The sequence below is a fragment of the Notolepis coatsorum genome, assembly GCF_963971535.1.
Source record: "Notolepis coatsorum genome assembly, chromosome: 9".
NCBI lineage: Eukaryota > Metazoa > Chordata > Actinopteri > Aulopiformes > Paralepididae > Notolepis > Notolepis coatsorum.
The window spans coordinates 7,751,493-7,767,394 of NC_140173.1; the positions used below are offsets into that span (position 1 = coordinate 7,751,493).

A 15,902-nucleotide genomic window follows, 5' to 3' on the forward strand; every position below is an offset into this window, starting at 1 on the left:
TGCTTCCTTGTGGAACACCACAGCTCACTGTGAGGGGGGGGGGGGGGTAGGGTACCGTTTACCTCCACCATCTGTTCCCTCCCCTCAAGGTAGGATTGCATCCAGCTCACCGATAGACTATCAAAACCAATTGCTTTTAGCTTGTCAATCAGAATGGAGTGATTGACCGTGTCAAAGGCCTTTTGTAGGTCCAGCATGACCATGCCGCAGTATTTTCCTGCGTCCACCTCTTGTTTGATGTGGTCATTAAAATAGAGAATGCATGTGTCAGTGGAGTGGGATGTTCTGAAGCCAGATTGGAATTCGTAGATTAGATTTTTTTCCCGCTAGGTACTTTTCGACCTGTTCATAGACTATTTTTTCCATGACTTTCATGATAGTCGGGTTTTGGCCGTTTTTTCTTTTATTCAATATTTCCATTCAGCTTGAGGAGCGTCAAGTGCTCCAGATGGATGATGTATGGCGGATTATGTTGGCGACACGATCGACACCAATACTGGGACTCGCAATCAGATAATTGGAATATTCTTTTTGGGACACATCCTAGTTAAGGTAAGGGCTATATGATATCAACCTTGCGTTGATCAAAGCATGCCTTCATTGCGATCCGAGCGTATGTGTGTAACGCTAGTCCATAACGTATTCCGTTGGTGAATTTAATTCATTTTATTTTTTAATTGTAGCGTGTGTAGGGACGGAACGCCAAATGCATTTAGTATAATACACGTTGGAGGCTATTACCAGCCTCCCATGAATTACCCTAAAACCATACTTATATTCACCACGGTATAAAACAGGAATGTATGGATGAAAAAATTATTTCTTTTTCACATATTGAATGATAGATACTCTATGTCAAATGGGCAATAGTATTGTATCCATAGCTATAATATAGTTATAGCCCTGAAAACACCGCCACGTATTCCTATACTTTAGAATGCTGGCCTTTCAACCACACAGTAGGCTACACAGCGCCCTCTGGCGCTGAATGAGTTAACATCTGGGGGAAAAAACTAACCCTGTTAGATTCAAGATTCAAGAGGTTTATTCATCATATACATACACAAGACATATAGTGAAATGAAGGTGGCCATGCCTGCTTCGATTGTGCAACAAATAATAATAATAATAGAATAAAATAGAATAGAAATAAAATAAAATAGACATGATAAAAATAAAGATAAAATACAAAAGGCAATGAATCCTATGTGCACTTTCTATACAATATACAGTTCTGCCCTGTCACTATGCTATCCTAACTATACTATACAAAAACATCCAGTTATGTTTTGTTTTTTTCCTTTAAAGTGACCTTTTTCCTTTCCTTTAAAGTGACCTCTTCTCGTGTGATTAAAGTGACCTGTGGTGTGTTGTTTGTGTGTGAGAGAGTGCAGATGTGTGGTGTGTGTGTTCATGTGTGCTTGTGTGTGTAGAGATCAGTGTTCAATGTTCTGATGGCCTGTTACTTACAGTCTTTCTTACTATTATGTACCCTAATACTATGCTACTATTCTTATACTACCTATCTTGCTAATATGTCTATACTACTATGTACTAACACTCGATACTTAATGAACAATGCCACTGACCCTTAGCTGCCGGAGATGTACACCTCCTGGTGACACGTTGTTCACAATCTGTAAGTCACTTTGGATAAAAATGTCAGCTAAATTACTAAATTGTCAATTGTACACCATGTACTCGGAACGCCCGAGGGACCAGAACGAGACGGGATGAACCAGAGGCTACAACACCGGTGCAAATCACAAGAAATCCAACCGGCAACCCCACGGTCAAATCGCCTGCTAAATTAGCCAACCTAGCCAGGCTGGCTATGTTTACCAGCCCAGGAGGACAAAGGGTTGCCGCCAGAGAAGACACAGGACAAAGGACCCCCCCCTCCCCCCTCCCCACACACCAACTGAACACACAGACCTCACGGAGACAACAACAAAGCCCCCCCCCACCCTCCCCCACAGCAGCACCAGACACAGACGAAGAAAATTACCTGGAACTCGACAACATCAATACCACAGCAAATAAAAACGGACTACACATTTTTCACCTGAATGTAAACAGCATAAAGCATAAGCTGGATGAAATAAGAAACCTGTTTATGAGCGGTAAGGTAGACATAATATGCTTTACTGAAACTAAACTTGACTCATCTGTAACAGACCCTGAAATAGAGTTAGAGAACTATACTATAGTCCGTAATGACAGAAACCAGTATGGAGCTGGTGTTTGTATGTACATGCATAAGGACACCAAATTCATTACCCGTACTGACCTTCATCATGAGACAATTGAAACCGTATGGGTGGAAATTCTATTTGAAAGGGCAAAATCTGTTCTAGTCGGCACAATATACAGACCGCCAGATCAAACTGGCTTTTATGATACTCTGGATGTGTGCTTAGCTGGAGCTGAGGATGCTGAAAAGATTCTTATTGGGGATTGGAACACGGATATGCAACAAAAAGATGCACCCGTCTTCAAATCCTTCAATAGGTTTTGTGATCTGCACGGCCTCAGCCAGCTAATCACCCAACCCACAAGGGTATGTGAATCAACTCAGACTACCATTGACCTCATCCTGACCTCTGACAAGTCCAAGATCTCCAATAAAGGGGTTATAGCATGTGGGTTAAGTGATCATTATATGATATTCTGTACCCACAAAAAGCTAAAACAAAAGGCTGGCTGTCACAAAACAGTCACATCTAGAGACCTCAAAACCTACTCTAGCGAGGCCTTTAACCTCGAACTGGAGAGTCTGGACTGGTCAGATGAACTCAATGGTACACTGGTTGAAGAAACTTGGCTTGGCTTCAAAACCAAATTTTCATCAATACTAAACAACATGGGCCCCCCTAAGAACCACCAGGGTAAAAAAATCACGCTGAGCCATGGATGCACACTGAAATACTGACCGCTATGAAAGCCAGAGACAAAAAATGCTCTGAGTTTCGTAAAAGTCAGTCAAAGCTTACCAAAAGCACGAGCAGTGAACTCCAAGACCACGTGACTGAACTCAAACTAGAAAGAAACAGACTAAGAAATGACGTAAACTCCATGATCAAAACTGCTAAAAAAAATTTCATCAATGACAAAACCGAGGAAAACAAAAATAAACCACGTGAACTTTGGAAATTACTCAACAATCAACTAGGCTGCAGTAAAAAACTTAAAACCAGGTTCTCAAACATAAACATAAAGACGGACAACACGCTCATCACAGACAAGCTGGATGTAGCCAATTACTTAAACACTTTCTTCACAAACATAGCCACAACACTGGTAAACAAGCTACCCTCCAACTCAGGGCAGTATGGGGTAGAACACATAGTAGCATACTACAAGAACCTAGGCGTCCACAAAGACGACTTCAAACTGGAAATGGTAACTACAGATGAGGTACTCAAAAAACTGAGCGCCCTCCAACCAAACAAGGCCACTGGCCATGACAACATCCCCTCCAAATTCCTCAGAGACTCAGCAGCAGCCATCACCCCAGTCATCACACACATAATAAACCTCTCCATAAAACAGGGACACGTCCCCAAGGACTTCAAAATTGCGAGAGTAACACCCCTGCACAAAAAGGGCAGCAAATTAGACCCGGGCAACTACCGCCCTGTTTCTATCCTTACATCCATCTCGAAAGTCATGGAAAAAATAGTATACGAACAGATCGAAAAGTACCTCGCGGAAAAAAATCTAATCTACGAATTCCAATCTGGCTTCAGAACATCCCACTCCACTGACACATGCCTTCTCTACTTGAACGACCACATCAAACAAGAGGTGGACGCGGGCAAATACTGCGGCATGGTCATGCTGGACCTACAAAAGGCCTTCGACACTGTCAATCACACCATTCTGATTGACAAGCTAAAAGCAATTGGTTTTGATAGTTTATCAGTGAGCTGGATACAATCCTACCTGGAGGGGAGGGAACAGATGGTGGAGGTAAACGGTACCCTATCCCCCCCCCCTCACAGTGAGCTGTGGTGTTCCACAAGGAAGCATACTAGGACCGCTACTATTCCTAATTTATGCAAATGACATGTCGTCAGCTTGTGACTGCAACTTGTTCCTGTTTGCGGACGACTCAGCCCTGCTGGTCTCTGACAAGAACAAGTTACAGGTTGAAAAAGCCCTCAGCTCGGAACTAGGCAAAATCTGCATATGGCTCGCCGACAACAAACTATCATTACACATGGGCAAAACAGAGTCCATTCTCTTCGGTTCAAATAACAAACTCAGCAAGACCGACGGCTTCTCGGTTACAGTGGGTGACAATATTGTCACAAGGAAAGATGAAATTACCTACCTGGGTTCCATCCTAGAGGCTAATCTTTCCTGTGACAAAATGGCATCCAATGTAATAAAAAAAGTCAACCAACGAACTCGATTCTTGTACCGGATCTCCTCTCTGGTAAACAAGAATACCCTGAAGACTCTAGCAGGAGCACTCATTCAAGGGTACTACGACTATGCTTGCACCTCATGGTACCAAAGCACCTCAAAGGCACTAAAAAACAAATTACAAACATCTCAAAACAAGCTAGTCAGACTACTGCTTGACCTGACTCCTAGAACCCACCTCACCCCTGCCCACTTTGACAACCTAGGATGGCTTAGAGTAGACGACAGAGTACAGCAACTTGCAATGGGCCTGGTCTACAAGATACACTCTGTGACCAAGGTACCCATGTACATGTCAAAATACTTCCCAAAGGTCAGTGAATACCACGATCACAACACCAGAGGGAGCTCCACAAATCATGTAAAACCCAGATTCGGCTCAAACAAGGGACTAAACACGTTTCGCAATTATGCCACATCAATGTGGAACGCCTACCTAAAGCTGTAAAGGAATGTGAATCACTACCCACTTTCAAAAACACTCTCAAAAAACACCTACATGAGACTGCAATTCGAAACTGGCCCCTACAAATGTCCTAACCTAGTTGTACAGTAAATTACCAAGTAAGGCTTTGTCAGTATTCCAATGTACAGTGTAAAATGTGTGTCCCCCCTACCCAACCCCCCCCCCCCCCCCCCCCCCCACCTCCAATGTACAGCCACCACCCACCCAACCCCACCCCACCCCACCCACCCAACCTCCTCCAATGTACAGTTTCTACGTCAAATGTATATACACTCTTTTTCTGGACACTTTTGTATCACAAACAGTACTGTATTTGCAAATCTGATATGTCATAAATGTATAGATGTAGCAGTACTGTCTATCTGTATGTCATGTATGTCATATATGTTATGATGAATTGAAAATGGGGGACCCTGATGTAAACAAGACGAAAGTCTTTCTCTGGTCTGCATCCCCTTAACAATTGTATGTATTGAGCTGTACTGTACTGTACCCATTCTGCAATCTGTTAATAAACGTTTCAATCAATCAATCAATCAATGTACCTTTTCATAGACAGGGAGGTAGCGTTCTGTCGCTTTAGCCTGAATGGTGTCCAACTTAGTTTTCACGTCTGCTGGTGGTGTGAAGGGTAACATCATGATCAACTCCATGAGGTCCCTCAGTCCCTCTGAGTACATGTTGATCCTGAAGGAACACATCCATGTATTAAACCACATCCCGCCTTTTATACCAAAAATAGCCTACATTATATGTCTGGGCAGTAAACAATGTGAAGGCTGTTATGGAAAATATTACATGTTTCATCCTATTACATCATTTGTACAGCTTACTTACAACAACCATGGCCCAGGACAGTTTTTCTTAGATATGTCATATTTTCAGAATATGTCATCTTGTCCTTTTCTTTGTTGTCTTTTGTTTCATATCAATCTTGTGTCAGATACGAAACCCATCTTTGTTTTCATTTGTCGTTCCAAGCTGGTGTATTTAATTGTAAGTCTGGCCAGAGCTCTTTCTCACTTTCTGGTCAGACGCTTGTGTTACACTTGTCTCTGATTGTAAACTGAGGATACTTTAAACTACTATCTGAATTTCTACAGTTCACTGTCTTGGCTCCTTTCAAATATTCCACAACAAGACGATTACAGGATTGCATGATGAATGATCGTACATACATGACACGCTCTTTGATGTCATTCCCGTGAAGATTGTATTTCTCTGCAATGTAATTCAGGATGGCCTTTGTCTGGATAAGCTTCATACCGTCTATCTCCACCATAGGAACCTGCTGGAACATCAGAGATCCATCTGGAGAAAAGGACAGTGAACAGCCTGAGTGATAGGCCTGCAGGTCATAAGCAAATAAAACTAATAAGAAAATACTTTTTTATTGAATGAGACTCGTTTTTAAAAGTTTTCCATTGTATGGAAATAGCCTATTGCTGGTTGATGTTTAGTCCTGTCAAGTCAAGTCAAAGTTTATTTGTCACATTATATAACGACTGCATGCATAAAAAAACAATTCAGTAAACAATAAAACAAAGATTGAATCTGTCCTGCTTAAATAGTTAGGGACAAAAGTTCCAATAAGACTTGCTTTAAAGGGTTTTCTATTATATGGAAATAGCCTACTGCTAGTTAATGCTTACAGTACTCTTGTCAAGTGAAAGTTTATTCATCACATACACATTATACATGTATGGCAGAGACATTTGTCCTCTGCAAGCTCCCCTGTGCATACATAGAAATGTATAATAAATAATAATAATAATAATAATCTCAATAAACAGTTTATTGTTTATTGTTATTTGCACTTACAAACATACATTCTGGAATAAAAGAAGAACAGTTCAAATGTGCAGGAAAGGTCAAAAAGCCCAAGGGCTTATAAGCAACCTCCCCTCTTAACACATTCCCGCCCAAGCTAAAATTGTACCTAAATTGTACCTCATCCCATTTCTGCATTGTACTGTATAGTATATAGTGTATTGTAACTCAGTTACTTTTCTACTCTGCATTGTACATTGTATATATGTATATATATATTGGAACACTTTTGTCTACGTACTTGACTTCTATTTTATACTCACTATACTGTTTCGATTCCACCCGTTGTGGACAGAGGCACGGATATATCCGTGGGAAGTTGTTATTGCTTTTATTCCATTTTAATAACATATTCAAGGTCGCCGAGCGGCACTGCAGATTTACCCTACTCTATGAATTCGAGAAGGTGCAATACCGGCCAGATCCTCTTAAGGGTGCTACGCGATAATGCAGTGTGCCCTGTGGCTAAACGGATCAGTATTTTTTTTTTTACTTTCAATGGAGATTTCAGTAGCAGGATTCTGGATGTGCAGCATGTAGCTTGGATTACGTTTCGGATCGCAGATTTCACCATGCAATAAGGGGATTTATCATCAGCCAATGGACATATCGATCTACCAGATGGCAATCGATAACAGGGAAATGCTCGGGGGGATCAGCCCGGACCACGGTAAGATCTTTTTCACGTAAATTACAGCCCGATCGGGCATTGTTTTGATAGCCATCCAGGCGATCGGCCTATGTGGCTAGTTAGACGAACACGGTTATTGGTAATCAATAATAATAAACAACGCCCCCCCCCCCCCCATACATGCTTTGGGATCGTGCCGATCATATGCAGTTTAAGTTATTTCTGTAGCATCTGTAAAACGGAAATGCCATTGGATATAATGTTAGCAGCTATTAGCCCTATATCTAGCCTCCCAGAAAATATACTAGTCCCAAATCCCGTATAACGCTTATATTCACGGCGCTATAAAATGAGAACCTATTGATGATTTTTTTTCCCTTTAAGCCATTTTGAAGGGACGGTTTATGGACTCAATTGACAATGAGAATGGACAGATAGCAATACTATAAAGTATAGATTTAGCTGTACAAACAGCCCCACGTTTGTTTACATTCCCCGGTCCTCTTGACATTAATTAGACTCATCCCAATGGCCCCGAATGTGTTAAACATAGCAGTGGCTCAAACTATGGGTCGCAACCCAAATTGGGGTTGCGGGTAGGTGACAGTGCATTGGAGGGGGGCAGGGGAGGAAATTAGGCCACTTTACTGGCCAAATGCTGGTATTTTTTACGTTTGGCTGGTAAAAAAAATCAGATACCCGCCAGTTGGCTGGTAAGCCAAAAAGTTAGTTTCCTCCCCTGCTGGCGAGTATACAAAAAAATAAAACATTCTGCAATCACTGCACTGGCAAACGGTGCGCGTCTTCTGAGTGTTCGCTTTAGTTGACAGTGCCACGAGAGCACTGCACAAGACCACCCGCGGACATATAATGTTTAATAAACGTTTGCGCAGTACTGGCCAACCCGCGGACATATAATAATAAAAGTCCCGCGGTACTAGGCTAGCCATCAGGAGCACTCGCAAACAGATAACGTTAAACACAGCAGAAGATGGAAAACAGACAGACTGACCAACGGGGAACTGCATCCAACCCTAGTACAACCCTCGAGTATAAGTTACTAAGGACACATTTAAATCACAGAGGTGTAATGTTAGTCTACTGGAACTGTATACAGTGGTTAGCTTCTAGTTAGCGTTTTAGCTATAGCTGCTTGCTAGCTAACGTTAGCCATGTGTGCTCAAAGCAGCCAGCTAGGTGTATCTGTTATGACAGGGGTTCCCAAACTTTTCAGGCCAGGGCCCAGAAAATAAGGCGTCAGAGAGCCGCGGCCCAATGCACATCGTCTGGCTTTTTTTTTTTTTTTTTTTGCCAGGCGACCGATTTTTTAAGCCAAATATCACTTCAATCCTATTAAGTTAGTTCAAGTTAGTTATTCATTTATATGTGCTATTTATGAGAGGGCTAACTTGTTGCAAAATAATAATGATAATAATAATAGCCTCATTAAAATACTATTGTTGCTTCGGTTGTTTTCAGCGTTTTATGTGCATAATCTGTTATTTAGTTTGAAATGTTCGTTGAAATAAGTAGAACCATATAGTCACATTTTAGAATACAATAGAATAGAATTTTAGAATACAACTAGAAATACTGTCCTGGCCTGCTTCTAAGTTCAGTGGCCTGACAATTTTTTTTTTTTTTTTTAATCATCTCGCGGCCCACCCGTGGCTGCTCGCGGCCCACCTTTGGGTCGCGACCCCGACTTTGGGAACCACTGTGTTATGACTATAATGTTTCCAAAAAAGCACCGGACTACAACGTAAGGTTAGACATTTTATTTCATGCTCAAAAGCCCCTGGCTTGCACATCGCAGTCACGAAAGGGGCTAGCTCAACCAGTGCACTGTGCACAACAGCACACCAACCCAACTGACATTACCACAACACTTGACGGTACTTCACAGCACTGTCGTAAGACCACCGTGCTGTCTTAAAGGCACAGTGTGCCTACCCAGATGCATACACAACATTGACACGGCTTGACATACAAAGAAGTAATTATCACAATTAGCGATTTTTTTTGTCTGGTAAAAAATCTGTTTGGCTGGTAAAAAAAATCAGATACTCGCCAGTTGGCTGGTAAACCAAAAAGTTAGTTTCCTCCCCTGGAGGGGGGCTTCCCACTCTCCAAGACATTTACAACAAGCGGTGCATGGGTAAGACTAAGAGCAAGGTTAGAAATAAAAAAAAAAATTCAATGGCTTTTTTGCCCCCCTTAATTGATTTTCGGGGGATTTTTTTGTATTTCGGGGGCACTGCATTTTTATGATAAATGGTTATTAAACATCCTTACATCCACATTTTTTTTTACAGCTGGGAGCGTTGCAGTGTTTGCAATGGAGGATAAGTTTGGTTCACTTGTAAATAAACTATTCACATAAATGAAACAAAACGTAATGTTAATGTCTCCATCAGGGTTTCCGTTAGAAAATACTGGGGCCGGTCTCAGTGTCCTGGAAGATTTCAATCTCCCGGACAAATGTGAGAAATTACGGTCAGTTTATTGAGCTTAAAAACAATTGATAGGCAGGCTATATAAAGAATGACATCCTCAAGGCATGTAGATTTATAATATTTTAACTTAAAACTAGGCTACTTTTGCGTATATACAGTCATTAATATATTCCAAATAAAATAAGTCCCTCGAGACTCCGTGCTGCTTCTGACTTGAAATCAAATAGGTGTCTGTGGGCAGTCGGCCCGACATTAACAGCAGTCTGTTATAATCACATTTTTATGAGCTAACGAATTCCGTTATATTGGACATTTGTATTAATTATATCAAGCGAAGAACTGAGTAATTTGGCAGAGAGACGGTCGGCAACATTATCGCGGGGTCCAACGCTGCGTGATCGCTGAAACCAACGACAACCTCCGCCTCCCAACGAAGCGATAAACTCATCCCAATAGTATGCAACTGCAGAGCCGCAGAGCCAGCGGCGCTATCAGGTCCGGTCTGGGGACAGCTCCGCAGCGCCACCCACCCAATGGCTGAATTGGAGTACTGCACTGTGCGGGCACAACTGTGAGCTCTGCGGCTCCGCAGCTGCACGCCGCTCGCTAATCCAGCACCAAGCTCCCGCACCAGTAAACTGTCTGGGGCATTTTGTGCCCCCCTTAAATGATTTTCGAGGGCATTTTGTCCATTTTCACGGGCATTTTGCCCCGAGCCCCCGTTAATTTCGCACCCTGGCTAAGAGAATAATCAAAGACTCCAGCCACCCAAACAACTGCCTCTTTGAACTGCTGCGGTCAGGCAAGCGATACCGGAGTCTCATGGCAAGCACAGAGACTTAAGAAGAAGCTTCTATCCTCAGGCCATCAGAATGCTAAATGACAATAACACTATGTAACAACCATCAAATGCACTCACAGCACACACGAACACACTCACTTTAAACAAACAACTCACTGCAGCACCCACTTTAGAACACCTAAACACACTTTATATTTATTGGCAAAGAATTTGCACTACAACCCATACCTCATTACACCTTACTGTAAATTGTACCTCATCCCATTTCTGCATTGTACTGTATAGTATATAGTATATTGTATTGTAACTCAGTTACTTTTCTACTCTGCATTGTACATTGTATATATGTATATATATTGAACACTTTTGTCTACGTACTTGACTTCTATTTTATACTCACTATACTTATTTTATACTTATCTATTTTTATCTAGCACAATCTCTGGAGCAAAACAGAAAGAAGCATTTTATATAAAAGTATTCTGTACTTCTGTTCTGTATGACAACTAATAAAGAAACTTGAAACTTGAACATTGGAAAGTAAACGTGTGCTTTTATTTTGATATTCCTTAATTCCACGTTGAAATTACGCGATACATTAATTGTGGGGTCCCCAAACAAATTCCTAAATAAAATGGGGTCATGGTATGAAAAAGTTTGAGAACCCCTGCTATATAGGATAACTACACAGAACTCCCACCCCCCAGCCCACAGACATTATGCACAAACACACATGAGCATATCCCTCTCTCATACACACAGATACATACAATACAGCATTATACAACCATTATAATGGTGGAAAAAAAGACTACTAGTCACAAATACACATGGATACTACAGACTACAGGATCTGTAGTTCTTTTTTAAGCTCGTTTTTAAATGTATTTAAAGTGGGACATGTTTCTGTTAGATTTTGTATTTAAGCATTACATCATGCGCAGGAGTGGTTTGTGAACAATAAACCATGCCTAGGGGTGGTCGTTAGACCCCCCTAGGCATGGTTTATTGTTCACAAATCACGACTGCAAGTGGTGTAAAGCTTTTATACAACTGCCACATTCATCCAACCTTATTTCTATACAATAAACACACATTAATCGAAGATTTATTGAAAAAACCATCCGCCAGAAAAAGTAGTTCCCACAACTACAAAAAAGACAATTTGCCTCCATGTGGAAGCAGATCGGAAGTGCATCCAACCAACTAACACATCCAACTGTGTATTATTGGAATGATTGAGAGAAGTTGCCTCATGTGGAAGCAGCTTGAAGTGCATCCAACCAACTAACACATCCAACTGTGTATTATTGGAATGATTGATTGAAAATTTTATTACCAGATGCAGAATGGGTACAATACAGTACGGCTCAATACACACAATTGTTAAGGGAATGCAGACCTACTTTCCATAGAACTTCATTCTTAGATGCTTCTATAGAAAGTAGGTAAAACAAATTAAAAAGTTTTCTTTGCCCTATAGGAAAAAAACGTTTTCTTCGCCCTATTTTTTTATTAATTTTTTTAAACCTACTGTAGAGGGCCTAAACTTAACCAGTTGGAAACCAAGCGTACAGTAATAAAATTAGCAATCAATCAATCAATCAACTCAATAGGCCATGCTCACTTAGAACAGCGCAGCACCCAGCTCTCTCTCAGTCTGACCCGCGTTGCAGACAGGAGTGTGTGTGTGTGTGTGTGTGTGTGGGTGGAGGGGGGGGGGGTGGCGGTGGGTGGAGACTAGAGCTAGCGCTGACAGTCAGAGAGAAGGAAAAAGAAATTGAAAAAAAAATGCAAATTAATCAATCAATCAAATCGCGATTTTTCTTTTGTTCTAGAATGACTCAAGACCCATCAATTACATCATCCAACATTGTTTAAAGGACTAACACATTCGCAGTGACAGAATCGCTTCATATTTAGTCGTTATGGCGCTATCAACATATCCATTTGTTGTCCGCGATCTTGTTTTCTCCCGGAGTGAGCCGGCGGAGTGATATGTGATTCGGTTGTGGGCGGGTCCTGAGCCCAGGACCGTGGATTGTTGCCAATGAAGACGTGTAAATGGACTGTTTCAGCCAATCAGAATAGAGAAATTTGCATGCCGTTGTATAAATCATTCCACATCACTGCACCTTGATAAACAAATGAGAATTTGACAACAGAGGTCCTACAGAAAGGAATGAGTAAGTCATAATATAATTAATAATGATGAGAATTAAACTCAAAATAACTTTGAAATAAGTTAGGTAAAGATGAAGGAAGACCAATTACTTTATACATAAGAACCCCTGTTTGGTCATTGTTGACCTCATAAATTGTGAGTTGCAGTTGTTTAAATAATGGTTTGGTTGAGGCTAAATAAGAAGAGTTGGTTGCAATTCTTACAAAGGATTTCTGAGATCTATGGATTGCTTGTAAGTAAGAAGGGTATGTGTTGGCCCAAATTAAATTATATTGCAGTAAGAGATGTGAGATTTATTGTCTCTCAATAAACAGTCAAACTCTAAATACAAATTAATTAATTAATTCAACTTCCTTGAATATTTACATAAGGGGGAAAACAAAGGTGCCTTGTCTTGCCTCTATACACACATCGCAAGGCATTCCAATTCAGATTGTGTCAACTTTTAAATACCTTGGCTTTTTACTTGATGACAGCTTGTCTTTTAAACCACACGTTGAAAGCCTGGTTAAGAAGCTAAAAGTGAGGTTGGGTTTCTTTTTCAGAAACAAATCGTGCTTTTCTTTTAATGCAAAGAAGAAACTAGTTGCTGCCACTTTTTTACCAGTATTAGATTATGGTGATGTTTTATACATGAATGCCTGTTCCACCTCACTACACATGTTGGACACTGCTTACCATGGTGTATTAAGATTTATTTCTGGATATAGATCACTTACCCATCATTGCACTCTGTATGCTAAAGTTAACTGGCCGTCCTTGACTGCCCGTAGACTGCTTCATTGGTACACCTTAATTTATAAAGCAATTATTGGTCAGCTCCCTTTTTACCACACCAGAGGGAGCTCCACAAATCATGTAAAACCCAGATTCGGCTCAAACAAGGGACTAAACACGTTTCGCAATTATGCCACATCAATGTGGAACGCCCTACCTAAAGCTGTAAAGGAATGTGAATCACTACCCACCTTCAAAAACACTCTCAAAAAACACCTACGTGAGACTGCAATTCGAAACTGGCCCCTACAAATGTCCTAACCTTGTTGTACAGTAAATGACCAAGTAAGGCTTTGTCAATATTCCAATGTACAGTGTAAAATGTGTGTGTGTCCCCTTCCCAACCCCCCCCCCCCCCCCCCCCCCACCTCCAATGTACAGCCCTCACCCAACCCACCCAACCCCACCCCACCCAACCAACCTCCTCCAATGTACAGTTTCTATGCCAAATGTATATACACTCCTTTTCTGGACACTTTTGTATCACAAACAGTACTGTATTTGCAAATCTGATATGTCATAAATGTATAGATGTAGCAGTACTGTCTATCTGTATGTCATGTATGTCATATATGTTATGATGAATTGAAAATGGGGGACCCTGATGTAAACAAGACGAAAGTCTTTCTCTGGTCTGCATCCCCTTAACAATTGTATGTATTGAGCTGTACTGTACTGTACCCATTCTGCAATCTGTTAATAAACTTTTCAATCAATCAATCAATCAATCAATACCTCGGTTCATACCTCACCATCACATCAAACCCATTTTACAGCTTACGATCCCAGGACTATTTATATGCCTCAGTACCCAGAACCCGCACAGAGTTTGGGAAAAGGGCCTTCATGTTCTCTGCTCCCTCTGCCTGGAATGGACTTCAATATCTACCATATCTGATTTTAAAGTTCAAATTAAGGGCATTTTAAAGAATGAGATGGGAGAATGTCGATGCTTCACTGCATAATGTGGTGCTATATTTTATATTTTTAACTTGACCTTCTCTCCCCAGCAACCTCCTGCAAAGCCTCACCTTCCATCCTCTTTCTACCTTTTTACCCTACCCTCCAATCTCCCCCAATCTCATTCAATCTAGTTTGTTGCAGCTCAAATGTATCCCCTTGCCCCACTTTGCCTTTTATGTCTCTGTCTGTGTTTTGTGTATTTTGTATGTTTGTTTTTGTTTTGCTGCCATTTTGGCCAGGTCTTGCTCGAAAAAGAGATCTTTGATCTCAAGTGACTACCTGGTAAAATAAAGGTTAAAAAAAAATATATGTATATATATATATATATAATTTATGTTTTATGCCCAATTTAATCTCGTGTACATTGTACTGTACGTACAAATGGGTCCACAGTAAGACGTCAAAAAGCTGCTGCCGATGTCGCTGCAGGCCAAGCTGTTCTAGCCTCATGTTACCACTGGGACTCTCTCTGAGCTCGAACAGGGAAAATACCGCCCCCTATCGTCTCCCGGATGATAATGCACCCATTGGATTGGACTGAATGAAAACGCATGGGGAAAAGAAAATCCGGAATCCACATTTTACTTGTCAGGCATGTAATCCGAGCCGATTGCAGTCTTTGTGGTCCCTCAGAACAGCGTGGAATATGTGTTTCGAGCACCCAGCGTTGGATCAATAAACGCGATCGATATTTGGAATGACAATCAGGAATTGGAATAATCTTTTTGGAGAACATCTGATCTGAGGTAAGGAATCTATTTTACCAGTGTTGGGGTAATCAGAGCTTTTTTCACAGATATATCAACGTGTCCCCTATGTGTGTATGTGTGTGCTGATCAGGAAATAAGATAATCGATTTTTCAGCCGGCTTCTCTAGCGTGCATAAGTACACATATACTATCGATAATCTAGCATTTATATGAAAACTATTCATAAATAGGCCGAAAAATTACAACGTTTTTTGTGTATTCCAGTAAAGGGCGATTCCTGTTGAATCTCTTTTTCTTTCTGGAAATTTCCAAAAACGCTAGTTTTTCAAAATGGTATAAAACAGAAATGTACAGATGAAAAAACAATCCGTTTTGACAATGTTGACTGCAAGCAAGTCATTGATAAGCGACGGGCGTATTAGACACATAGCCATAATTTAAGATATAGTTTATGCGTTCGCAAATGTACTCGCCCTCTCATTGAATAGAGCGCTGGCACTCAAGCGCTAAATCGTGCGCCCCCTGCTGGCACTCAAAGTGTTAACAAACAAAAGGATTACTGTTCAAATGAGGACTAACCGTGCTGGGCTATCTAGCACTGTGTCTAGCAATATGTGACCCAGTCTGGTGATGATGCCTACAAGTCGCCAG

The 15,902-nt window shown here is 41.1% G+C and overlaps 1 protein-coding gene across 5 annotated transcripts in view; it reads right to left on the reverse strand.

Annotated features, from left to right (window-relative positions):
- Positions 1-15,902, reverse strand: part of LOC311234889 (glutathione S-transferase A1-like) — a 44,875-nt gene that overhangs the window by 4,174 nt on the left and 24,799 nt on the right. For all 5 annotated transcript variants that reach the window (XM_084322155.1, XM_084322154.1, XM_084322151.1 and 2 more), the window contains exons 4-5: positions 6,076-6,208; positions 5,443-5,584 (exon numbers count right to left, since the gene is read on the reverse strand). In XM_084322155.1, the coding sequence (XP_084178281.1) occupies positions 5,443-5,584; positions 6,076-6,208 (275 nt within the window). The remainder of the gene's footprint in view (positions 1-5,442; positions 5,585-6,075; positions 6,209-15,902) is intronic.